The 26055-nt window shown below is 36.2% G+C and overlaps 1 protein-coding gene across 6 annotated transcripts in view; it reads left to right on the plus strand.

Annotated features, from left to right (window-relative positions):
- The window catches only part of PAM (peptidylglycine alpha-amidating monooxygenase), a 146115-nt gene that overhangs the window by 90457 nt on the left and 29603 nt on the right, over positions 1–26055 (plus strand). For all 6 annotated transcript variants that reach the window (XM_065860294.2, XM_065860297.2, XM_065860295.2 and 3 more), the window contains exons 8-14: positions 4976–5024; positions 5561–5628; positions 7241–7321; positions 7438–7514; positions 7785–7888; positions 12182–12369; positions 13032–13103. In XM_065860294.2, coding sequence (XP_065716366.1) covers positions 4976–5024; positions 5561–5628; positions 7241–7321; positions 7438–7514; positions 7785–7888; positions 12182–12369; positions 13032–13103 — 639 coding nt within the window. The remainder of the gene's footprint in view (positions 1–4975; positions 5025–5560; positions 5629–7240; positions 7322–7437; positions 7515–7784; positions 7889–12181; positions 12370–13031; positions 13104–26055) is intronic.

Below are 26055 nucleotides of genomic sequence, written 5' to 3' on the forward strand. Positions count from 1 at the left end.
CATGAGATTCTTTGCCTGCTAAAATAACAAAAAATTAAAGTTACAAACCACTAAAGAGAGCATGCCAGTTGAGATCCTGCTCTTCGTTATTGTTTGGGAACAGTGAGAGTTCTCATTGTTAATTTTCACTCTTAAGTATAATTTATGTCTATGCAGTTAAAAAAAAAAAAAAAACCAAAGTGTGTGTTTGGAAATTTTTATTAGTAAATTAGTTTGGTTGTCAAAGATTCTACTCAAAAATTCACCTTACCCACTTAGAGGAGCTATAATGAAGGAAGTTAGCACCTGAAATTAAAAGTTCATTTTACAGCAACACACCCCCTTGCAGCAGACTTCCTTATTTTTTGCCTAGAGTATCTGTGCAGGGCTTGGAATAACCAATGTTGTAGGAATAAACATGCAAAATTATGAACGTTTAAGAAGTGTGAACTGATAGGACTATAATTTAGGAGGTTATATTAGTGTCATTTACTCTTTCAACAGTTAAAGAATATGATAGAATGCCCTGTGTTTTATTTCAGTGCCTCCACTTGGTAGTCTCATATCTTATTTTTAAAGTGAAAAATAATTTACCTTTTCTGCCATTTTTGTGAGAAAAAAATGTTTTTAATGTGTCTGCCTGTGAAAATTCCGGTAGAGGACAATGCAATATAAATATCGCAACTATTTAAATGTCCTAAACATTGATTGTGGTGTTCAAGGATATTTGATACATAACTTTCACCTAGTTTTATAGGTATTTTTGAACTTCATCAGTGACCTAGAGACCTTTCTTGTATGAGTGAGAGGTCTCTTGATAACTGTGGCTTGTCACAGTGTAAGAATATAGCCATTACAGTTTTTATGTGCATGCATGCAACTGTTGCAACTGAGAACAGAGGACCAATGATTCAACATACTCAATTGTTAGTATACTTTCAGTAGAACGTCAAAGATTCTGAAGTACTGTTCATAGTTTAGCTTTCTGACTAAAAAGTCATTGCAAATATAAAATATTTGGCTTGAGGAAGTAGTTATTTATGTATTAGCACCCAATTCTACTTCCTATAATTTTTTAGGGGAGAAATATAGTTAAAATTTATCAATTTTCATTTTCAAGTGTTTGTAAAAAGGATACTTCTTTATTTCCTTAACCAGTCATTAAAATAATTAAGCTTTCCCTCTCTTCTTAGCTGTAATCCAGAGCTAAGTATTCTTATTTAGATATACACTTCATGCTCGGATACCAAAATAAATCTTATTCTATCTTGTCTATATTTCATGTAGTGTAAAAATAAGCTAGAAAACCAAAAGTAAATACCCACAAAAAAATGGGGGGAGTGTGCAAAGAACCATTTTGATAAATAGTAGTTGCTCCATTTGACTTCTTATATTGCAAAAGCAAAAATTATTTTGTTGTGGAGTTATGGTTGATAGTAGATACAGCTACGTAGCAGGTTGTCAGAAATTTGTCTGTGTTTTGATATGTTCATAAGTGTTTAGGGTTCATATTCAGATAAAAGTAAATCTACCCATCTTTAGATGTGTAGACAATGAGTCACCTTTCAGTTTGGGGTGTAGGGATATGCAAAGTACTTGTCACACTGTTCTTTTTCTTCCATGTAAGTGCATTCTGATCTGATTTGAAGAAAATGCCATGTTTTTTTTCTTTTCCTGTCCCTAGAATTTGTTTTTTCCTGCCCTCCCTAGGACAAAGGCTGATGTTGTTTTGAACCCACCATACTATTATCTTAGTCCTTTTAAGCACGTGTGAGAATATAGACCTTATCCCCAAGAATCAAAGTAATTAAAAGTTATCAATAGCAATTTCTTTTAACTTGTTCTGTGTGAAAGGTAATCACATTATATAATTTTCTGTGTGTGTTACTGTTGCATTGTTTGAAGCAATTAATATTTTTTTTTGTCAGTATACTTGAGCAAACTTTTAGGGCATTCTCTAATTTTTATTCAACTTTGGCTCCTTTCTTGTCCACTTTCTTTTTCCCTCTCTTTTCTTGCACAAGACACAAATAATATTTGCATTCTTAGCTCCTTTGTTACCTACATTACATATAATACCACAGACATAGCATTCTATGATCTATTATTATATCCTTCCAGCAAATCAGTCATCTATACAATTTACAAGGTACTTATTTGTTAAAAAATTTTTGGTGGACCAGGATCAACAATTGTTTGTCTGTTTTCTATTTGGAAAGTAAGTGTTTTAGGCTTTAACATGCTCTATTGTTTTTGTTTGACATAGGTAAATAAAATAAAGGAACATATAATATGATTGTGTTACCTTTGCACATCACACAAAAGGCAGTAATAAGCACAGCTTCTATTTTTTTGAGTTGGAAACTCTGCCTGGACAGTTGGCTTTGATTTGAATCTGTTTCTGAGGTGTATAAAAATGCATTTTCAAGTCTTCGTTACATGGCAAATAGTAACTATTTTGTCCCAGAGCAGTACATATTTGCTGAGTAGCTGAACCAAAGAAGCCAAAGTAGTTAGATAAGCTAGACTGACAGAGGAAGGGAGACTTTAAAATTTTGTTTGGTTTGTTCATTGTTTAAAGATATTTTTTGCTTAGGTCACACAGCAGAATTCATAGAGAGTTTGAACTGGGACCTGCTATGGCCTTGTTGCAGTCAGCGTTCTTGGGTGCAGAGTTCAGCAGCTTTGAGTGTTTCAAGGAGGTGAGCTGTAGGAAGGACAAACAAGGAAAAAGCATCTCCAGCTTTCAAAGTCTTTTCAAAAAAGCTTCCAGCTTTTCATCTCCAACTATAGTTGTAGAAAAATGTTTAGCTCAGTCACAGTTAAATGTAACCACAGACAAAATTATAATGTGCTTTAGAAGTTTCTTTAAAGTCTGACCAAAGTATCCATCCATTATTTTGCTCTTGACACAGCATTGCAGATCAGATTCTTGTGCCTGAAGTTGATTTATGTTTCTCCCAACACTGATTAACATGATTGCTTGGTATAGTAGCAATAATGACTTTCCCACTGTCTTCAGTTCATTTTGAAATTATTCAATTTAATTGAAAATGTTGCATGAAAATTTTTTCAATACTCTGAAAATTTAATTATTGTGGAAATACTTTAGAATTGGCAAACTGAAATATGTTGTAGTCATTTTCATCCTCCTGCTGCACAATTCTTAAAAGAGACACTGTGACATAATAAGGGTTAGATTTTTCAAACATGACTCATGCTTGGCATATGACAGGTTTGGTTTTATTGTTTCAGGACAGTTTTTCAGCAGTGTTTAAAAGAGAGGATCATGATGTTTTCAACTGCAAATTGCAAAATGAAAAGACACAAAACTACTGATTGCATTTTAAATTTTATTACTTTGAGGAATAAATGAAGTGTTCTATGAGGAAACAAGCACTTACTTTAAGGAAACAAGCATTTACTTTAAGGAATAAATGAAGTGTTCTATGAGGAAACAAGCATTTGTCCTATTCCATTAAAAATGGTATGGTGCAAACTTTCTAACAGTATTAAACTTATTAAAGCTCAGTTCTGCAGCATCACCTATGTTATATGAATAGCCAGAAATTTAGTCCAAAAATTAGTTTGAAATGAGGAAGATGGAGCAAAAGACTGTTCTAGTCTTTCTTTCTGTGCTACCTCCTTTAATGACTTGCCATACATTGAATGTATTTATGGTTTTTTGGTTGTTTTATTTTTTCATTTTTAAGAAGCAACTTTAAAAAAAAATCAAAACATTTGAAGGGTATATTTGAAATATGTTTTAAAGACTGTACTTTAAATTGGAGAATGTTTATCTTAAAGTTTAGATTAATTTTTCAGTGTCTACTATTTTTCTGTACAAATGTGTGTTTTCATAAAAACATATATAAGAATGTATGTTGCTGTACTGAAAATCTCTGTTTTCTACAATATATTGTTTACGTGGCTGTTCTGTAGAACAGAGAAAATGGGGGTAGTAAAATGTAGTATGCAGTAATGTGTGCAATAATGCTACAAACCAAACTGAATATTATCCCTTAGTAATGAAATGTGGTGTGACTAAAGTACCTAATGTCTGAAAAACTAAACTGGTACTTGTTGAAGTCTCCCTGTTTTGTCCCACTCTAATTATTATCCCTGTGTTCACTTGTACTGCCTTTTTTAGTTCAGAATCTAGCTACTGATGAGAGGAAAATCTCTCCCAAGTTACCACATGTGAACAGATCCATAGCTACCCTGTTGCCTTTCTTGCCTGAAGAATATAGTGCTAGAGGGTATTCTTTTCAGCATTTTCTGTGTACTTGCTGTGGAGTTATATCCATCTTCTAACTACAGCTAGCTTTGATATGAACATAAGAAAAGGAAATTTTCTTGACAAAGAACAAAGGTTGATCTCTCAGATCACCAAATAAAATTGAGTGGCTATGAATACAATAATATCTTTAAAATGTCAAACATATTAGATAATGCTGATACAGTACATTAAGAAATGAATTAACTATTTTTAGTGTCTTTCTAGGATAACCAATGTTAAACACAACCGGTATTGGTATCTCACATTCACCTGTTGACTTTATTACAAGGATTTCTGGTTGCTTCATTCTTAATGGCCAAAATCGCCACTTCTCCACATATCTTTCGTTTTTTTAACTTTTGTCAAGATACAAATTTATTTGAAGCAAACCAACTTTTTCTGCTACTGTAAAATTTACACTGTTTCACGTCCCAGATGCTAGTTCATAAAGATCTGCAATTTCTATTGCCAAAAAAGAAGTTAGTTTTTCATCCATCAGAGTTTTGCTCTATACAAGGATTTTGCTACACATGCAGCAGTGTGATATTCAGGTTTGTGCAAATTTGAGTGATGTTTCCACACTATTAAAGTTTTACTGCAAACAGTAAGAGTAAAACTTACTTTGCCTTTTTTTATATAGCAGAAGAATTTTATCAATATGGAATAATTTTGCAAGAGTTCAGTTGCTAATGATTGAACTTTTTGTGATTTATACAGATAAACACAAGGACTGCTCTGGTGTAACTTTGCATCTGACACATCAAAAGTAAGTATCTTTAGAAATATGTATTTTTAGGTACCTAAATACAATACTTTAAAAATACCTATAACTGATTTTTTTCATTAGAACCGAAGGCATGGGAACCCCTTCTTTAGATTCATTTTAAAACATATCAATACCTCATAATACTAAGAATTTTGAAGTCATGCGTCATCTCTTGGCAAAAATTTTTGTTTCTGCTAAGAAACTTGATGAAACAGTGCTATCACTACTGAGTTAATCCATCTTAATATCTTCATATTTAGGAATCTGAGACAGGGACAGCAATTATGTAGAATATTCTTTTGTCCTATTTCAAACACTTTGTAGAAGATGCTTTAAAAATTGCTTTGAAAAGAAGATGCTTTGAAAAAAAGGAGGGAAAGGGAAGTGCTGTGTAACAGCTGCTTTCCCAGTGGACCACTTTCAGACATAATCCAACATGTAGAAATTAGTAGTGTTAAATGGTATTGCATATTATGTCACTTGCAGTCGGGTTTTACAAAGGCCTTGTTTAGCAGAACTTGAGTTTTGAATTGCAGGCAGCCTTTGATTGCTGGAATGTATCTTATGATGTCCGTGAACACTGTAATACCACCGGGCGAGAAAGGTGAGTCATAATTCTACAAAGTCGTTATGTAATTTCAGCATCTGATTTATTTTTACTGCTCATTGCTGAAGAAAATTTAGTAGAGATTTACTGAACTGTAGATGGACAAACTAATTGCATAATTAAACAAAAGATGTAAAAAACAGTTATAAATTTAAAATTGTACCCCGTTTCCCAATGTGTACATCTGCAAAGATGATTAAGGTTGTAGAAAACAATGCTGAACAAAATAATGATGATCTGTGCAATACTGAAGTTTCTAAGTGTATTTCTTAAGACTATTTCTTAGAGTAATTTTTAGTTTTTTTCTTCTTCTTAGTATTTTACCAGAAAAGCTCTACCTATTCTCTTGCACCCCTTCTTCCCCCTAAAAAGAAGTATAAAATCTTTTGGACTCTTCTCTACCTGCACTTGCCATTCATGCTGTTTGTGATTTACTAAGAATTCAGTTTTAATAAATATATTTTTAGCAGTGAGGAGCTGCTCTTCCTACTTGGTTAAAAGGTCAAAATGCTGAAAAAACACTGTAAAAGAAAGTTTCTAAACAGTTTCTGTTTAGAATCCTACTCAGTGAATTTTATCTAAAACTCAGCTTAGATAGTCCTCATCATTTCTTCACATTAGTGTGGAATTTTCTGTTTTAAGGAGGTTGAACACTGACTTTACTTTTTCTTACACTATACCAGAATTTTAAGTTATATACATGGTAACAACATTTGTCCCATGTACAGTTAGCTGCCTAAACAGAATGAGTTGATCAAATGCTGAGCTGACTCCAACTGTTGGGTGAACTCAGCAGTTTGAAATAATTTTTTCATTTGAGTTGAAACTTAATGTATTTTGCTCTTCAATATGAAAACATATCAAACTGTGTCCCATTCCCCCTGCCAAGTATTTGATCAATGCAGAAATTTACTTTTTCTGCTGGAGGGGTGAGGGAAAGGGGAATAAAAACAGTTCCGTGCCTGTTGACTGCTGCCTTCTCATGTTCAGCCAAATTTGTGGTTCTTAAGTAAATCATGAAGTTTTTTATAATGGGAAAAATGCAGCCAGTCCTCCTTCCTTAGCTACTGCTACTGCACAAAACACAAGTTTTAGCCTGCTGACATTGTCTGTACAGCATTTATCTGCTAAAGTCCACATCTAAACCTAAATCTTTAAGACTGGGTCTAGAACTTTAGTTAAAATCAAGCCTTTGTTATAAATTATATCAGTTTAGAATTATATCAGTTTATTTTAATTTTCTCCTGAGTACTTATCATAGCTATGTCTGTTTTGTGTCTCAACATAATATGTAAGCAAACATATTACTGTACTTTGTTAAATAGCAGTAGTGAATGCTGGAAAAAATGATACTGAGTTTCAGTACCAATTTGGATGTATGTCATCACAGAATGTAGTTTTCAAGTCACTTGTACTATATTTTATTAGTTTTTCTTTACAAATATCTTGAGATAGACACTGCACAAATATATTATTCATTATCTTTTGAAATTGTCTCTTGTCCAGTGTAGGTAAACCACTTTCACATTGAATGAAGTACAGCAGTGTAATATTTCTCGGTTTGATATATAATATGTTTTTCTTTGTTTATTGCCATCATATTTACCAGTGGTTGATGCAGACATTGCCTGCCATTACAAAAGGTTTCCAATGCACCTTTTTGCCTACAGAGTTCATACGCACAGACTAGGTAAGAGTTTTATTGTGACACAGGAATATCAAATATTTAACAGAAAAATACTGACACTACAAAATATTTTTTTTAGAAGTATGTCTCATGTTCACATACATATTGGTATGTTATAGGTAAAGTAGTGAGTGGATACAGAGTGAGAAATGGTCAATGGACATTGATCGGTAGACAAAGTCCACAACTACCACAGGTTGGTTGGTTTTTTTAATTCTAACTGTAAGTTTTAATTATGAATATTTAAAACTGACAAGCTGTACTGGCAGTCATGGTGTTTCCACTGCTACGTGTTGTGCCACTGCAAGTAAAGACTGCCAATTATTATCATGATTACATTATGATGCAAAAATGCTTCTGAAATTACTTTTCAGATGTGTAGCACTGTCATTCTCGTGTGCGTGTATATTGACGTGAATAATATGAGATGCTTTCACTAATTATGGTGAATCACCCTCTCTTTCAGGCATTCTATCCAGTAGAACATCCTGTAGATGTTAGCTATGATGATATCCTAGCAGCTAGATGTGTGTTCAGTGGTGAAGGCAGAACTACAGAGACACATATAGGGTAAATGTTTTCTTTTTGCTCCATTTCTTAACCATTTTTTCCAAGGTATGTGTAGAAATGTATTTGTTTCATGTCTTCTTCCAAGAAAATTCCAACAAATGGTCTGGTTTTATGTCTAATCTCCTAAAGATCTAACTGTACACAATACTCATTGCCATTACTTGTGTGAACATCAATTTTAGAAAATGTTTTTTTTAACAAGCTGAAGTTATTGACTGTTTAAAACAAAATAATAAATTTTCACGATTTCTCTTCATTATTTCAGAAAGAAAATTTATGGAAACTTATAAAATTCTGATAAATTCTGACCCATCATGATATCTGACCTTAAAAATTCAGAATAATCTACATTTTTTTAACGTAAAACTCTACAGGCATTTATGAAAAAAATGCAAATGTAAATTACTAGTAATGATAAACAGGAAAATCTGAACTGTGTTTGTCTGTGATGCTATTCAGCCAAAGATGACAGAGTTCTGTAAAATCAAGTTGACAAATACAACTGTAAAAATAGATGCATTATTAATATGCTCTTTGCTGGATCCCATTCTTCGAACTGTAGTTTAGTACATATGTGGGGATATTAAGATACCTGCAGAAATCTCTCTATTCGGGAAGCTGGAGCACCTCAAGGGATGAGTTTTTTAGTGCATAGAACACCCTGAGATTGCATCTCAGTAGAGGGGTAAAGATTCAACACAAAATTATCACCTTTCAGTGAATGTTTAAAGTAGTGATGAGTAGCAACTGAAGCAAAATTAATGGTTTCAGAAGAGGTTTTTACAAAAGCCATACACTAACAAAAATATATCCAAAACCTTAATTTAACTGTAGACTTTTTTTTCTCGCAAGTTCTGAAAGTTTCTGTCATGTTTCTGTTATATTCCTTGAAGAGGTTCCTATTTGTTAAATAATCTTTACAGTTTAAGACACAGTTCCAGGACAATTATGGTCTTTTCATTCAATGTACTAATATGCTTTCAATGGGGAAGAAATAGGAACAGAAACAAGCAGACCTGTACATTTTTATTACCTAATTTCTACCTATGAATTTGGAGAAACAATGCATAAGCATTTTAAGCAAATATTTAAACTGTTACACAAAGCCCAATGCCTAAAATGGAAGTATATATGGTTGGAATAGTAAGAAATAAATGGATGAAAAGGAGTGCATTCACAACAATGCTGGGTATATGGAAAGATACACAGCTAAATAAATTGTTGTTTAAATCTTGGAAAATGTTGCCTTAATGTTGGAGTTTTTTTACTCCCATTCAGAATGACACGTTGGTTCAAAGAAATATAGAAAGAACCTTTGAGTTCCAAATATAAACACTGAAAAAAATGGGAAATGCAAATGTCAAAGTCTTCATGTTCACTTTCCTGGGCTCTATATTTCATTTTCTGCCTGTGTTTATGTTTTTTCTTAATCTAGCTGAAAAAAATAGATCTTTAATTCCTTACATTATTTATCTTTCATATACATAGAAGGCAGGGCTAAAACAAACTTCAGAGTTTACTTTGTCCATTTGCCTTTCCAAAGCTGATCAGTTTAAGTTTAACCATTCACAGTATATGCTAACTGTAGTTAAAACATGACATATTCTCAATGTTACACTTTCTTAACTGTATAGCAATTTCTGTCATAGTCAACTAGCCCTTCTCATATAAATGAAATGTTGTTTTTGGCCAAGTCTATTACTTAGTGTCCAACTTAGGGAGGGAGGATATGTGTCCTTGTTTTGTTTTTATCTCTTCCTTACCATGCTGTTTGTTTCTTTACACATGATCTTGGGTTTTTGCATGTTTTTCTTTAGTTACACATCATTTTCCATTATCTTACATTATCTCATGACCCCCATGTTTCACACTAACCTTTTTCATCCTGCTTCCTCTCCTAGTCTGAGAAACTGAATTAGGTATTGAGGCATGTCTCTTAAATGTGTAGTATGGGAAACCAAGATTCAGAAGTGGGACCCGATTTTGCTTGTACAATTGACTAGATACAAGGTCAGGGTAATTACATGACCACAGCCTTAATGTCTCTGGTATAAAAAGGTGAGGCAGGAATTATGTCTTCAAAAGTTTTGTAAATTGGCTATTTCAATTAGCTGGATTTCTCCTTAAGCTCAAACATTTGCAAATTAAAGGGTTGTATTATCCTTTATGAAATTAGAAGGAGATCAACTATTCCTGATTTATAATCAAGATTTCTTCCAGTTTTTGCTACAGACTAGTAAGTATTCCATGCAAGCAGCCACTGCATTTTTATAGCAGGTAACTTAATGATATTTCAGCCTAAACCTTAGTGTTAAGTAGTATATAGCTTACCAGTCTAAGGAATGTCAAATATCTGGAGCCCATTCAGTGTAAAGATCAAATCTTTTTAAAGAAAAGTGCCATTCGCCATGGTGGCTGCTTGATTTTCCAGTTACAATATAATGTATTGTTTAAAACTCTTAAGTAGTGCAAGCTGTGTCTTTCCGTTTCAAAATATGTTTAACAGGTATTGTACCATTCAAGACAAGGTTTATATGCCTGTAGTAAAATGTTCCCATTCAGTATTTAAGTTTCTTTAACTGCTTGATCTTGCTCTTCAATGCTAAATCCTCTGTTTCATTATGTTTCACTGTGTACTGTTAATATACCATGATCTGGATACAGTTCTGAGTATCTCTGGCAGTAGTGTGAAGGTGCTTAACAGGATTTTTAAAATTTTATTTCTTTTTAGCTTGTGCATCAGCATTTCTACTCATTAAACTCATTCAGAAAACAAGGTTTCTCAGGAGTTCAAATATCTAATGGAAAGTTCCTGGGGTTTCTGTGAATTTTCTAAAACTGTTGTTGACAGAGTATTTTTTTTTAACTGTGAATATTTTAAATTATTGACATTGAAATATTTAGACACAGCAACATGTCAGGTGAAAAATACTTCAGTTGGGCTCCACATACCCTTTTCTTTTGGAGTTTTAAAGAGAAGGCAGTTATACTTACAGATATTGGGAAGTCCAGCAGTTAATGCTTTCTAAAAGCCTAAGCAGAGCTTGCCAAGTCAAGTGGTTTTTGTGGTCTCCAAGGGACGCTAAATTTTCAATGCATGGAAAAATACCAATTCCCCTTTTGAAACAGTCTCTTCTCCCATGTTCCCACTGTCTCTCCTCCAGCTGGTGTCATTATTGTTGCTATGGTGAATAAATGAATGCTGCAGGCTGCTGCTGGAAAAGTCAGCACTGACGTCTTTTGCAGAGAGCTAATAACCCACTCCTGTATCTTTTTATGAGTGTGGGCTCACTGGTTAATTGTGAAAGCTAATTAAAAAATCCTAGTGTAAACCCCTTTATTTTGTGAACCTTACTGTGTAAGTCCTAGCTTATTCCATTGTAAGGATTGTAGCTATAAATAAAAGATATCAACCTATATGGCAGAGGAAAAAAAAAAAAAAACAAAACAGATCACAATTGCGAAGAGGGCTCTGTATTGTCTGCTTCAGAAAGTAATATTTTTCAGAAAGAATTTTTTCTCATACCAGCTATTTTTTTCTGTTGAAGACAGGATTATGTAGCAGTACAGAAAAGCCCTTTCTGATTCGAGTACATGCACAACATTTATCAAACAACTGAATTTTGCTAGTGCTTAATCATTCCTCTTGCACTCATATTTTCCTTACAGAAGCTTGTGATCAAGTTATACTCAAGATGGCAGTGCTATCTTTTCTTTAAGAGATATTTATGTTGTCTTAATATGTAATATTAAGTTTTGGTGTATTAGAACCAGTGTGACTGGCCAATAAATGGATGCACTTGAACATGGGGTGGGGAGGGAACCTTCATAAAATATAACTGCTGAAATGAAACATAGATGTTCTTTGCAATGATTGTAAATTTTTTGCCCCAGACTGAGAAGTATATGAATGGTGACATAATAAATAATAGAGTTCTGTCTTATTTCATCTGAACATGTGGATAGTTGATGAGACTCTGGGGACTATGAGGAGCAAACCAGGGAAATGAGAAGGAAGAACAGTTTAAAAAGTTGATATAATTATCTGTAGAATCAAAACCAAATTTGTAGGGATTTCTGAGATACCCGGGAAGTCTGTGCAAACTGGTATTCTCTAGTATAACCTGAAATAAATGTTTCATATTCACTGCAATGAAGTTCTGGTTTAGTGTGGGACTTCCATATATTTCTTGGCCACTTTTGATATTCTGTTAAACAAGGTAGATGAATTGAATAACAGCTATATTCAGCTCATTTTTTTCTGACTGCTGCATCTTTTTTTGTGTTATGTAGGGGAACAGCAAATGATGAAATGTGTAATTTTTACATTATGTACTATATGGAAGCCAAGCATGCTGTCTCATATATGACCTGCACACAGAATGTGAACCCTGAGATTTTCAGAAATATACCACAGGAGGCAAATATTCCTATTCCAGTCAAGTCTGATATGCTAAAGATGATGCATGGACATCATGAAGGTGAAAAAAACTTGTAATCCATTTTATTCAAATCTTTTTGTGCTCATTGATGTGTTTGTCTGTGTTACATTAATAAGATAAATTTTCATTAAAATGAAATGCAGTTCTGAAGAAAACTCAAATTGCTAATTATAGGCTATCATGGGATTCTGCTCTTGGATTTGGTGGAAATGTCTGCCAGTCTTCTGTCCATTTCTTACTATTGTGATCTTTCAATTTCTGACATCTTTTTTATAGCTACATGAGCTGTGTACCTGAAAGATTGACCTCTTTTCTATGCCAAATATCAGTACTTAGAGTTTCTTAATATTTGCTTTATCTTCTGGCTATTACCCACAAAGTTGAATCACAACATTTCCATAGTTTTCTGGATCCCACTACCTTGTTATGGAAGGAATCGAATGTTTATATAGAACACTAGTAAGCATGTAATTCCACCAGCAGTATTTTCAAGGAGTAATATGACTGGTATCTGGTATGTCTGTGTAGCAGAGTACAAATGGTGATTTTCCATTTGTTTCACTGCTGCACTGTTTGGTACAACTACTATAGATAGATTAAAATACCAATATTCATTTCAGAAGAGCTTTTTTCCCAGTAGGAAGATAGTCAATTCCATTCACACACAGAGGTTAACATCATATCCTAAATCCATTTTTCAGAAACCAAGGATACTGATAAAAGTTCTTTGCTGCAGCAGACCAAAAAAGAAGAGGAAGAGATTTTGGATCAGGGTATGTACTTCTTTATTTCTATTTCAAATAAGAGACTCACTAATGTAAAATATGGATAAATTATATCCTGATTGTTAACAAGCTATGAAGTTTTTAATCTGTTTATCTTTAATTGATGCAATTTGCAATGTTCTGTACAGGTAATATGATTGAATGCTATATAAGAAATAATTTTAAAAATTAGTCTACCACTGATCTCTAGCATAGTAAGTAAAATTTATTAGTACATTTTAATCTCTTTAGATTTTCTTGTTCTTGGTTTAATTTGTTAAAGAAGGTTGTAATTTATCTGTAAGTGCAATCCCAAAAAATGGACACAAAGAAGTAGTCCTGCAGCGTGTAACTATTCTATAATCTCTATTCTATATGTAGCTATTAGCTGTTGCTTTTAGCCATTTGCCTGTTTCTCAGTTCGTATTCCTGTGTATGTATTAGGGAATACTATGCACTTATGCTTCAATATTGGTTGTACATGCAGTGGTTTGAGTACAGCTAATGTTTAATACTGAATTATTTTTCACTACATTTGGGTATGTGTGCATATACACATAACAAATCATGCAAATTGTGTGCAGTACTTAGTTGCAAGAAAAAAATACATGACTGTTATAAAGTTTTTAGAAACATGCTGAATGTTAATTGTGATTCAGAGATATATTAACGTAAGACTGTACATTAAAGTTCTTCGTATCGTGCTATTAGACAAACACTGATTTAGTATCAAGATTTTTCTTGATACTAAGGAGAAGACCTTGTCAGCTACAGTTTCCTACTCTTTTCACTGCACAATGTTGGAGTTCAAGGACAAAATGAATTAAAGACAAATTTCTTTTTGACTTTAATGAGTGCAAAGATTAGGTCACTGTTTAGAGTTTTTGCTAGGATCTCCCAAAGGAGTTAGATTTTTCTATATGCTCTGCCATTTTGCAGAGTTAACTTGAATAATTAAGTTACAGTAATCAGAACCACATTAATAAACCATGTAAACATATTGAAATAAGTAGTAAACATCACAAAGTAAACCACCACTCGGTGGTTTGTCATGAAGACATACCTAAATCCCTGTAATGTTAAAATTAAACTGAACTTACCTTAATGAACCTGACCTCATAGTATTGTTTCTAAAACTAGGTTCTGGAGTTTATGACTGAAAGTACTTTAAACTATTGGAGACAATATTTACAATTCCATATCTGAAACTCATTTTAGTCAATTCAAGATGGATTTTATTAAGAAGAAATACAATTCTAGTATTTTTTAAAGCCTATTCCAGAGCAGAATGAGCTAGCTGCGTACAAATTTATATCAAGATTTATGCTGATAACCTGCTTCACCCCAACGTTACTAAGTGCAGTAGCAGATGGTTGAGGATCTTGTTATCTGTGTGTTTTATTGAATTAGTTAATGTTTGAAACAAAATGTTGAAACAAGGTCTTGTTTTTAAAATCTTTTTAGTTTGTCTTTGAAATGTATTTCAAAGCCACGTTTCTGCAATGCAGTCTCATTTGCCAAGACCACTGTTTAGTGTACATCCTGATCTAATATGTTTCTATGGAAACACACTGCATTGTTTTGTCCATTTGAAACTAGTTGAATTCATGATATGAAATATCAAAACCCAGTAGCTGCTGTGAGAGAGTTTTATCTCATGTCCTTAATTGTTAGTTTAAAGTAAATTCTCCCATCAGGTACAGGAGCCTACATTGTCACAGCTCTAACTTCAGTTGAATTATGTGCATGTAAGCAAAAAACAAGTAGAAGGAAAAATAGGATCATATTTGATTTTATTTTTGTCTCCAAAGAGATACTTTTAGAAAGTGGGGTTTGCTCCTACAAACACATGAGCACCTGTTGAGATACACTGGGAAAACCATGAGCAGGAAGTGATCTGCGAAAATAGACCTATTAAAATTACATACAAATTAGAGTCCGTTTTTTTGGAGCAAAGTGGTTTTATATAATTGCATTGCTAATTTCTCCCTCTGCTCAAGTAAATTTAATGAGCTAGCCAGTATCAACTAAGTTTGAAAAAGGTCCAAATGACAGGAAAATTCTACGGTTTTGAAGGAGGTCCCCTGTGCCACACATCAGCAAATACATACTTTCACTGAGATATAGGTTATAACATGAATTTTTCCCTTTATGCTCTGGCATAACATACTCTGTATGATAAGCTTAGCTACAACATACAGATCCACCAAAACTTCGGTTCTGATTAGTTCTATTGCTTCTGAGCTGTTGCTTAGTAAATTCAGCCTTTGACTTGCTCTGAAGTTGGTACTTAATGATTTTTCCATAATTCTGTTTTATCTTGCATGGTTTTTTCTCAATGACTCAGTATATTGTAGCAACTTCATTTTTCCCTCTTCAGTTTCAGGTAACTGAAGTAAACACTTACTTCACTAAAATTGAAATAGTTGTTAGATACTTAAAATCTGGGTCAAAGAGACAAATTTTGATGTGACTAGTATTAAATTCAAGCATTTGCATCAAAAGGGGAAAACAAAAAAGCCTGCCATGTGAAAGTATCTGCCTGCTAATGTTGTGTATAACACATGATTGCCTGGGCATATGTTTAGAAGATGTACTTCCTGCTGCTGGCAGGCAGTACCTCTGGGAGTTATCATTACTTTTACATTAAAGTTTCTATTTCATCACTTTCAGTCATCAGAACGACATTAATAAACCATGTAAATATATTGAAATAAGTAGTAACCATCACAAAGTAAACCACCACTCAGTGGTGATTTGTCATGAAGGCAAACCTAAATCCCTGTAATGTTGAAATTAAACTGAACTTACCTTAATGAACCTGACCTCATTGTATTGTTTCTAAAACAGCAGTGTCACTGTTTGGTGAAGATTAACTCCTCATAGGAAGTTAAATATTGTAGGAAAGACAATTGATTTAGACATTTGTGCATATTGGATAGTTTCCTGTTCCTGCTGAAGCACAAAGTCCCTAGCAAAACAAATGTTATTTATTTTTTGTTCATCAATACGAGTTTGATTAAATTATATCAAATAGATACAGTGCTCAAAAAAATTATCTGTTCATAGCATTCACCATATCTGCTAGATGTCTCTTCTTTCCCTGTCGAAAAAAGACCTAAATGTGTTTCATTCTCTTTATTCAACACTTTCCTGGCTATAATCTGTGGCAAGTTATAGTTTAGGTTTGTTTTGGTATGCAAACAGTGAAGCAGCCTTTACTATTGAGAAGGTCAGCTGCTGCTGTACTTGTAAGCTATATAACCACAATAGCAGTTTCTTAATGACAAGGAAGTAATATACAGGTGGTGGTTGAACAGATATGTGATATTTAATTTGTTGACCTGTGGCTCATGATTTGATATCTCGTTTTGCATGCATTAGATGTAATAATGAACTTTCTTTTGAAGGAGAAAAGGCATATTTTTTTTCCTAGTAAAGGCAATATAATTATGTTTAAATGGTTAAAAAAAAAATCAAGGCTGACTTGAACTGAAAATTCACTTGCAGCATATAAACCAAAAATTATATTTGTTTGGTTTGGGTTTTTTTGTTTGTTTTGTTTTAGAAGGGTGTGTACGTACACATGTACATGTCACTTACACATGCACGGGGAAAAAAAGAGATGAAATTTTCATGTTAATTCTGGTATTAATGTTTACTGTGACATTTTAAAAAGTACATTTTTGCTTTTATCTGGCTTAGGGACTTTAGAAGTTAATACTGAAAATGTAACTTGTATATTTTTGCCTCTGATGATGGAATCTGAACTGATAGTCAAAGTTGTGATTCTTTTGCTCTCAGTATTAGTCAGTTGTACTTCCAATACAAGGCTTTTTTCCCCCTCATCTCCCATTATTTCATGTTTACCATGAGCACAAGTGATTCCAGGAGCTCAAATGGTAAAGTTCAGTACAAGTGAACTTAAGATCTCTCCTTTTGAATGTCCCAGCTAGACTCATGTGAGGTCCCTTTTACACAGCTGAGTCTTTTAACAGAAATCTCATTAAACTTCTGACATTTAAAATAATATTATACCTTGAGTCCAGCATTCAGAAGTTAACTTTTGTAAAGTTGGGCTTTAAGTCTGCAATCACAGAATTGCTCTTCTGATGTTGAGATAGGTTGCATAGAAAAACACCTCACTAGACTTCAACCTTGTTTTAGAGATTAGAACATGTGTAGTGAGTGGAATAGAGAACAACATAAACAGCATGACTTCACGGTCTAAGACAATTTGATGCTCTCTGATTAAAGTGTGTTTTATTTTAGATTCTCATCAGAGTTGTTGAATGATTCTAGGTAGCTGAGGTGCCTCTGTGAAGTCTGATTTCCTGATCTGTTTTCCTAGTCTTTGAGGACGGACAAAACAAACAATTAAAGTCTTGCATATACATAGCTCCTACTGAAACTCACTGGAAATGTGGCTTGAATGTAAGATGTGAAATACAATGCCAAGTACCCTGTAAAATCATATTTTGAGATGTTTCTAGGTGGACACTCAAAAGAATTACAGTTCTGGCTGTAATCTCTAGCAAAGTAACAGTATTTATTTCATAGGTCAGGCTGTGATAATGAAGTAATTTATTATCAGTAAGTGTTTCATAAACAGATGGTGGAACAGAAATGTTAAAAGAAGTCTTTCTGTTCAGTTAAAACACTTGTTCATGAGTGCTTGGAGTGGCAGTTTTTGAATGAGGTTAAAGAAAAATCTATCATGATGACCCATTGATTGTATGAGGAGGTTTCTTTGTAAGAAAATTTATCATCATAATCCATACTAAATGGGGCTAAATTAAGGTTATACATAATTCTGCTCTTTATTACCTGTTGGATCACTAACTCATCTTTCAGATGCTATGTATGCACATGAGTGCATGCACACAGAGATAAAGAATTTTGCACAACGTTTTTGTTACATTGCTGGAATTTTGCTAAGCTGTAGCTGAACCTGTGAGTTGAGAAACCGAAATGTCTGTTCAGTGTTGCATATTTTGCTGTTCACTTGTGCATTTCTGTGAAAAGCTTGTTACAACAAAAATGTACTGAACAAGGCTTTTTGTATCTGGGATAGAAGTTTCTGACTGATTTAAGTGAAAGAAGGTATAGCTCCTCCTCTTTCTGCCTCATCTCTCATTTCTGATGGTATAGGTGATGAAAGAAAGAGGAAAGGAGTATCAGCATGCAGGCAGGTTCCTTCATTTTTCAGGCAATTAAATTTTGTATTTCTGTGACAGTATTACATGGTAAACATGGCAGCAGAGTCAACCAATAAGAGTTGATATATATTTAAGCCAGTACATGTAGCCATGAGTTATGTTCCTTTCTAATCTAAATTTGTCATAATTTACCTTTGCTAGTTTGTGTGTGGTTGTAAGAAAACAGAGGAGTTCAATTTGGTAGGTGGTTAAAATTTCTTAGGTTGATGAAGCAAGGATGAGGCTTGAAACAGAAGACAAATTCACTTTCCATTATTGATGTGGGATGCCTAGAGTGAAGTGCTAGGGACATTTTTAAATTAAGGTCAGACACATGAGAAAAGCTTTACATGTTTTCAGGCTTGGGATGCCATTTTGGTCCTGAAAGATTATATTAAGTCCCGTGAATAGAGTATAGAAGTAAGAGAAAGTGATTGAATTAAACCTTGGAAGAAAATGCTACTGAAAGGTGTAAAAAGCGATATTTACAGTTAGAGAAGTATAATTAGGAAGATTCAAAATTGCAGAGGATTTACTGGTTGTTTCAATGCTGAAAGATCCTGCTCAAAGTTGTGAAAAAAAGATGAGCTTTTGATTCAGTTAGAATAGAATTAGTCATAATCTTTACAAAAGCACAGTAAAGGAAGGAGATCTAAGCAAAAAAAACCCATTTGTTATAGGTTGCATACCTAAATAGGAAAATAATATAACAATAATGGAAAGAAACCATTTTAAACTGAATTTTTCAGTGTTCACTGTTTGACATCTGGTTTATGTTCTCCCGTTCTTAAAATTATAGAGGGACTTTCCCTAGGTATTTCCTGTAAAGTAAAAGACAACTTATCAATGAATAGCTGCAAAAACTGCTTATAATATTATTAATATGTCTGAAGAAATGGAAGGGGAACATTGTGTTAGTACTGGAAGAGTACAGAGAAATGATGAAGTTATAGCACAAATATAAAACACATTGTGAAGAAGAAGCAGCAGCAGCTTAGTTGCTTCATCTAGGAGCCAAAGAAGGGAAAGAAAATTAAACTTTTGATTATTTTAATAATAATAATAATAATAATATTGCAAAATTAGTTCATTTTTATAATTTTCATGACTTTTTATACTAAAGCATGATTATGCTTGAAAGAAGTAAATTGAAGATAACAGAAGTACTCTTTAATAAACATAGTTTCATACTTGTCATTTTGTGAGAAGAAATATCTTTGCAAGTATGTACTGCATTAAGTAGAAGTTTCAGATGGAACTAACATACTGTGTGCCCGAATAACAAATATGTGTAATACATCCACATGAGAAAAGCAAAGTTATATGTAGGAAAACTGTTGTGTTTATTGCTACTCATTTAGCAGGAGCTGATAAATACCTTTTATACTAATGAAGTGATTGGTGCTTGTCCCAAACTTATTACTAGTCAGGAAGGAAAGGAAAGAATAGACCAATTAGAAAACCACAACCAGCTTGGGTTTTGAGTCTCAGGTTCTGATTTGTTGATGAAGAACATGCATATGTAACAAAATGTAATCCTCAGCGTAGATTCTTTCATGTTCTTTCATACTTTGTCTTATCTTAAACACTCTTTCTCCCACTTATAAACTCCTTTGACCTAGGGATTTTATAAACTACGCTTGAACTCTCAAAACGTTTGTGCATTAAAACATTCTGACAGTTAAAAAAAAAAAAAAAAAAAAAAAGAAGAAGAAAAAATAAACAATTAATTAAAACCAAAGAAGGTACCTTTATGTAGCAATAGCTGTAAAAGCCGTTCTTAGGGACAGGCAGACAGAAGAAAACAGCTAATGATTGTATTTTTTAAGCCTTTTCTTTCATCTTTTTTTTTTTTTTTTTTTTTTTTTTTTTTTTTTTTTTTTTTTTTTTTAGCTCTGCAAGCTGCTTAGAAATGCCTTGAGAGTAGATACAGTTCCTGTTATTCAAACATGTCAGTTTGGCTGCGCTGTGAGTGCCCATCGCTTAGTGCACAGTGACGGTAAACAAAAATTTCTAGAGCAGCTTATCCCTTTTCACTTAGTCGTATCTATACCCCCTCCCCCAAGCCCCTCAAATATCTTCAAAAAGAAAACAACCTTAGTATTTTTTAGTGCTTAGGAATCTTTCCAATGCTTTCATCAAAACAACAGATTTGCGTGAAAAATAACAGCAGACTAGGAGCCACTTTGAAAGTTGTTTTGGCCTATTGTGTCAAACCGTGTCCAATATCACTTGAAGTAAATAGACACTAGATTTTATTCACTTCTGCAATGTCTTTCCGTGCTTTTCCACCTATCTTTTCTACCATCAGTGTTGTCTATGTGGCTTAGTAGCTTTATTTAGCAGACAAAGAAGGCAAAGGAAATTGATTTTGATAAATGTTTATTTGGAAGGCATTTGTTCATGATGACACGGTCTTGAAGGTGGTACATGCAGTTAGATTTCTGTATCTTCATCAGGAAGATAGTTCTTCAGCTGAAGTACACATTCTCTGGTATGACTCTTAACATAACTGGAGTCAGTATCATTCGGACCCTGATTTCAGCACTTCTGAAAAGGTAAAACACTGATCATTTTTGCCAGATGCTAAACAGAAGCATAGCCTGGTAAGACAGAAATATGCAGTCTCATAATACTCCATTTTATTCAGAGATAATTCAGAAACCCTAAGTCAGGTATGAAAACTTGCCTCTTATTGTAATATAATCATAATAGGACTGAGACATGAGTTTAGAGGGACCAACATACTGGCTCAGTGTCGGATCAGACATGCTCAAATACAGGAGACTTGAAATACTAGTATTCACACCAACTAGGCTGCTGCAACACACAGTTCAACTTTCCAGTACTGGTCCCCTGTCAACACAGAGTACTACTTGCTTGATTTTTTGTCTTAATCCCTCAGTTCTGGTTATTTCCTGGTAAGACATTGTTTTGTCTGAAGGCTGCAGTAGTGGCTACATGTTTGAAATCCTGTTCAGTCTGATTCCTCAGAACAGTCTGGAAGGCTAGTGACAGACTGGGGAGCCTATCTGAACTGTCTCAGTGAAGATGTGCAGGTGTTATGACACAAATACATATTCTGGAGATGAGACTTCTCAGACACCACCAGGGTATTCCAGCCTTTTTTCTAAAATTCAGTAAAATAAGTTTTGACATATGTATCTTAACAACTACACCTTCAAACTCTGTGGATAGGCTTACTGTGGCTGAACTTTCCATCTATCTCATAGCTTGATCCTGCAGGACCATGGTAGATACTTCATCCAGGCTGGAAGTGAGTGCTTCCAACAGGATAACAGTGTGCTGTATAGGTACCATGGACAGCAACTGCTGGCCACAAGTTTGGGCAATCGCACTCTTATCACTGAAAAAAACGGTCCATTTTTAGATGTGGATAGTTCAACACCATTGGGATTCTACCCAGACCTTAGTGGTGAATACACTAAACTGTTTTGTTAACCTTAAGCTAATCTGATCTTTTATTGAGATCAGGTGAGGTTCAGCTCACAGTTTGCAATTAAATCACCAGTGTTACCATTTAATTTGTTTGTATGACTGTTTTCCAGAACATTTATGTAAAATGAATTTGCCTAGTGTAGAACCACCATAGTAATTAAGTTTATACTTACTGGCATATGCTTCTGCATTGTTTCATTCTGGAGATGTTGGTCTTCACAGCTATCACTTCCTCCAGAAGAGAATAAACTCTAGGTATTTGTAGCCAATCATCTTGAACTGTATTGCATAAAGGGAAGTTTCCTGAGAGCTTACATATAAGATGTGTGTGTAAATATCCTCTGTGAAACTAACCTGATCAGTCAGCTTCCCTGGTACTGCAGGGCTAGACTTCTGTTATTTTAACCAGAGCAAGTTGTTAATTTACTCATGTATTATTCTAGTCATACTTGGGCATTCTAAAGACCAGGCTGTCTCATCTCAAACAAGACCAAACAAATAATGTGATGCATCTTTCTGGTGTTCCTTTCTCATTGAGTATCTTCAGGCTAGCAACATCCTTCAACTGTTCCAGCTAATACAAGACAGCTGTAAAGCAGCAACACGGGACTGTGCTTTTATATTTGCTGGATATTGCTTTGCAGAAGGCAACTGTTAATTAGAAACAACATGAGTCTGCTCTTTGCTAGTTGTCTGCAGTGAATTCTGAACTACTTCTTAAAAATATACTCCTTACAAAGTTATTGGAATCTGCCTAGGGACTACAAACAAAGCTGAAAAACATTGGTCTCAAATAATATGGGACCTCCACTCGATGTGCAGAGTTTAGGAAACAGTTACATACATCGAGTAATCAGGAAGCTTCAATTCTTCCTTTTCACATCTGCACACATATTTTCAGCTATGTAAATACTCTGAGTTGTGTCAAGATGCCAAGAAATTGACAGAGGACTTCAACCCGCTGTTTGTACCAAGCATATGGAGTCCCACCCACACTGTGCTGCAGCAGAGGGTGTGGTAGTTTGTGCAGCAGGGCGCAGAGATCGCTCTTTGCCTGTCAGACTCTCTTACCTTTGCCAGCGTCCCACACTGCTGATGACCATGGTCGCCTGCTTTGCTTCCCCAGGCGCCCCTACATAATAGGTTTGAGGCCCTGGATCTTGAAGAAGAGGTAGGTGAGGAGGTGGTGCCAGACCTGCCTACAAGGTCACTTAGGAAGAGGCAGTTGACTCCACAACTCAAGACTGCCTCCAATAAGAAGAAGGGTAATTGTAATAGGAAATTCCCTCCTGAGAGGAACAGAGGGCCCAATATGCAGGGTTGACCCTCATCATAGGGAAGTTTGCAGTCTGCCTGGTGCCCGGATCAAGGATATCGCTAGAGAGCTCTCCAGACTGGTGCACCCAACAGACTACTACCCACTGCTGGTCTTCCAGACAGATGGGGAGGAAGCTGCTTCCCGTAGTCTGAGGGGAATGAAGAAAGATTTCAAGGCCTTGGGAAGGATGGTGAAAGACTCAGGGGCTCAAGTGATCTTCTCTTCACTCCTTCCATCTTCGAATGACGATGTGGGATGGAAGAGGAAAATTCAGACTGTAAATGATTGGCTCCAAGGCTGGTCCTACAGGCAGGGCTTTGGATTTTTTGATAATGGCTGGTTTTATAAGACTCCAGTCCGGACAGTGTTACACGGGAAAGGTTTATCTTGCAGGGGCAAAAGGAGGCTGGGACAGGAATTAGCTGGGCTCATTTGGAGAGCTTTAAACTAGGTTCGAAGGGGGATAGGGTTGAATCTGGGCTTGTCCCAGTGGGGCAGCATTCTAGAACCGATGAGGACCAGGTGGGCTCCTGTAGTCCTAGGGAGAAATCAGTGTGCTCGGCATGCTCCCTGAAATGCCTGTATACCAATGCACGCAGCATGGGGAATAAGCAGGAGGAGTTAGAATCCTGTGTTCGATCAGAAGGTTACGATCTAGTGGCAATTACAGAAACATGGTGGGACAGTTCACATGACTGGAATGTGGTCATGGATGGCTACGCCCTTTTCAGGAAAGACGGGCCAGCCAGGCGTGGTGGTGGAGTTGCTCTCTATGTGAGAGAGCAACTGCAATGTACTAAATTCTGCCCAGGAGCGGATGAGGAACGAGTTGAGAGTGTATGAGTCAGGATCAAGAGACAGGCTGACAGGGGTGATACGGTTATAGGTGTCTATTATAGGCCACCAGATCAGGCTGGAGAAGTTGATGGGGCCTTCTATGAGCAGCTGAGAGTGGCCTCACGGTCACAGGCCCTGGTTGTTGTGGGTGATTTTAACTTCCCTGATGTTTGCTGGAAGGACCATTCAGCCAGCCAGCCACAGTCCAGGAGGTTCCTCCAGTGCATTGATGATAACTTCCTCATGCAGATGGTGGAGGAGCCGACCAGGAGAGGAGCGCTGCTGGATCTCATCCTCACTAACAAGGAGGGTCTGGCCGAAGCAATAAAGGTTGAGGGCTGCCTGGGTTGCAGTGACCATGAGATGGTGGAGTTCAGCATCTTGTGTGGTAGGACCAGGGCAATAAGTAGAATTGCAACCCTGGACTTTAGCAGGGCTAACTTCGGCCTTTTCAAGCAATTGCTGGGGGAAATCCCATGGGCAAGGCTGCTTGAAGGTAAAGGGGCCCAAGATAGCTGGATTGCATTCAGGGATTGCTTCTTCCATGCTCAGGATCAGAGCATCCCAACACGCAGGAAGTCAAGGAAGGGAGCCAGGAGACCTGTGTACTTAAATAGGGATCTGTTGGGTATACTCAAGCAGAATAGGAGAGTTTACAGGTCATGGAAGCAGGGGCTGGCCACTTGGGAGGAATATAAGGCTGCTGTTAGAGGATGTAGGAAAGCAGCTAGGATAGCCAAGGCCTCCTTAGAATTAAACCTGGCGAAAGGGTTCAAGGACAGCAAAAAGAGCTTTTTCAAGTACGTAGCAGATAAAACTAACAGCAACGACAATGTAGGCCCACTGATGAATGGGGTGGGTGCCTTGGTGACAGAAGATACAGAGAAGGCAGAATTACTGAATGCCTTCCTTGTCTCTGTCTACTCTGCTGGAGGCTGTCCTGGGGAACCCTGTACCCCTGAGACCCCGGATGAAGCCAGGTCAATGGAGGAGTTTGCTTTAGTCGATGAGGACTGGGTTAGGGAGCAATTAAGTAGTCTGGACATCCGTAAATCCATGGGTCCAGATGAGATGCACCCACAGGTGCTGAGGGAACTGGCTGAGGTCATTGCTAGACCGCTCTCCATCATCTTTGCCAAGTCTTGGGAAACGGGAGAGGTGCCTGAGGATTGAAGGAAAGCAAATGTCACTCCAGTCTTCAAAAAGGGCAAGAAGGAGGACCCGGGTAATTATAGACCGCTCAGCCTCACCTCCGTCCCTCGGAAAGTAATGGAATGGCTTGTCCTTGGTGCCATCTCAAGGCATATCAAGGATAAGAGGGTTATTAGGGGCAGTCAGCATGGCTTTACTAAGGGTGAGTCATGCTTGACCAACCTCGTAGCCTTTTACGAGAATGTAACAAGGTGGATGGATGATGGCAGAGCGGTGTATGTGGTCTACCTTGACTTCAGTAAAGCCTTTGACACAGTCTCCCATAGCATCCTAGCTGCTAAGTTGAGGAAGTGTGGTCTGGACAATAGAGTAATGAGGTGGGTTGCAAACTGGCTTAAGGAGAGAAGCAAGAGAGTGGTAGTCAATGGTGTGGAGTCCAGTTGGAGGCCAGAATCTAGTGGAGCGCCTCAGGGGTCAGTACTGGGGCCAATATTATTTAACAATTTAGACAAGGAAATCGAGTGTACTGTCAGCAAGCTTGCTGATGACACTAAGCTGGGAGGAGTGGCTGACACGCCAGAAGGCTGTGCTGCCATCCAGCAGGACCTGGACAGGCTGGAGAGTTGGGTGGGGAATAACCTGATTAAATTTAACAAGGGAAAAGTGTAGAGTTCTGTATATGGACAGGAACAACCCCAGGTTCCAGTATAGGCTGGGAAATGACCTATTAGAAAGCAGTGTAGGGGAAAGGGACCTGGGGGTCCTGGTGGACACCAGGATGACCATGAGCCAGCACTGTGCCCTTGTGGCCAGGGAGGCCAGTGGCATCCTGGGGTATATTAGAAGAGGGGTGGTTAGTAGATCGAAAGAGGTTCTCCTTCCCCTCTACTCCGTCCTGGTGAGACCCCATCTGGAATATTGTGTCCAGTTCTGGGCCCCTCAGTTCAAGAAGGACAGGGAACTGCTGGAGAGAGTCCAGCGCAGGGCAACAAAAATG

Source organism: Patagioenas fasciata, chromosome Z (genome assembly GCF_037038585.1).
Source record: "Patagioenas fasciata isolate bPatFas1 chromosome Z, bPatFas1.hap1, whole genome shotgun sequence".
NCBI lineage: Eukaryota > Metazoa > Chordata > Aves > Columbiformes > Columbidae > Patagioenas > Patagioenas fasciata.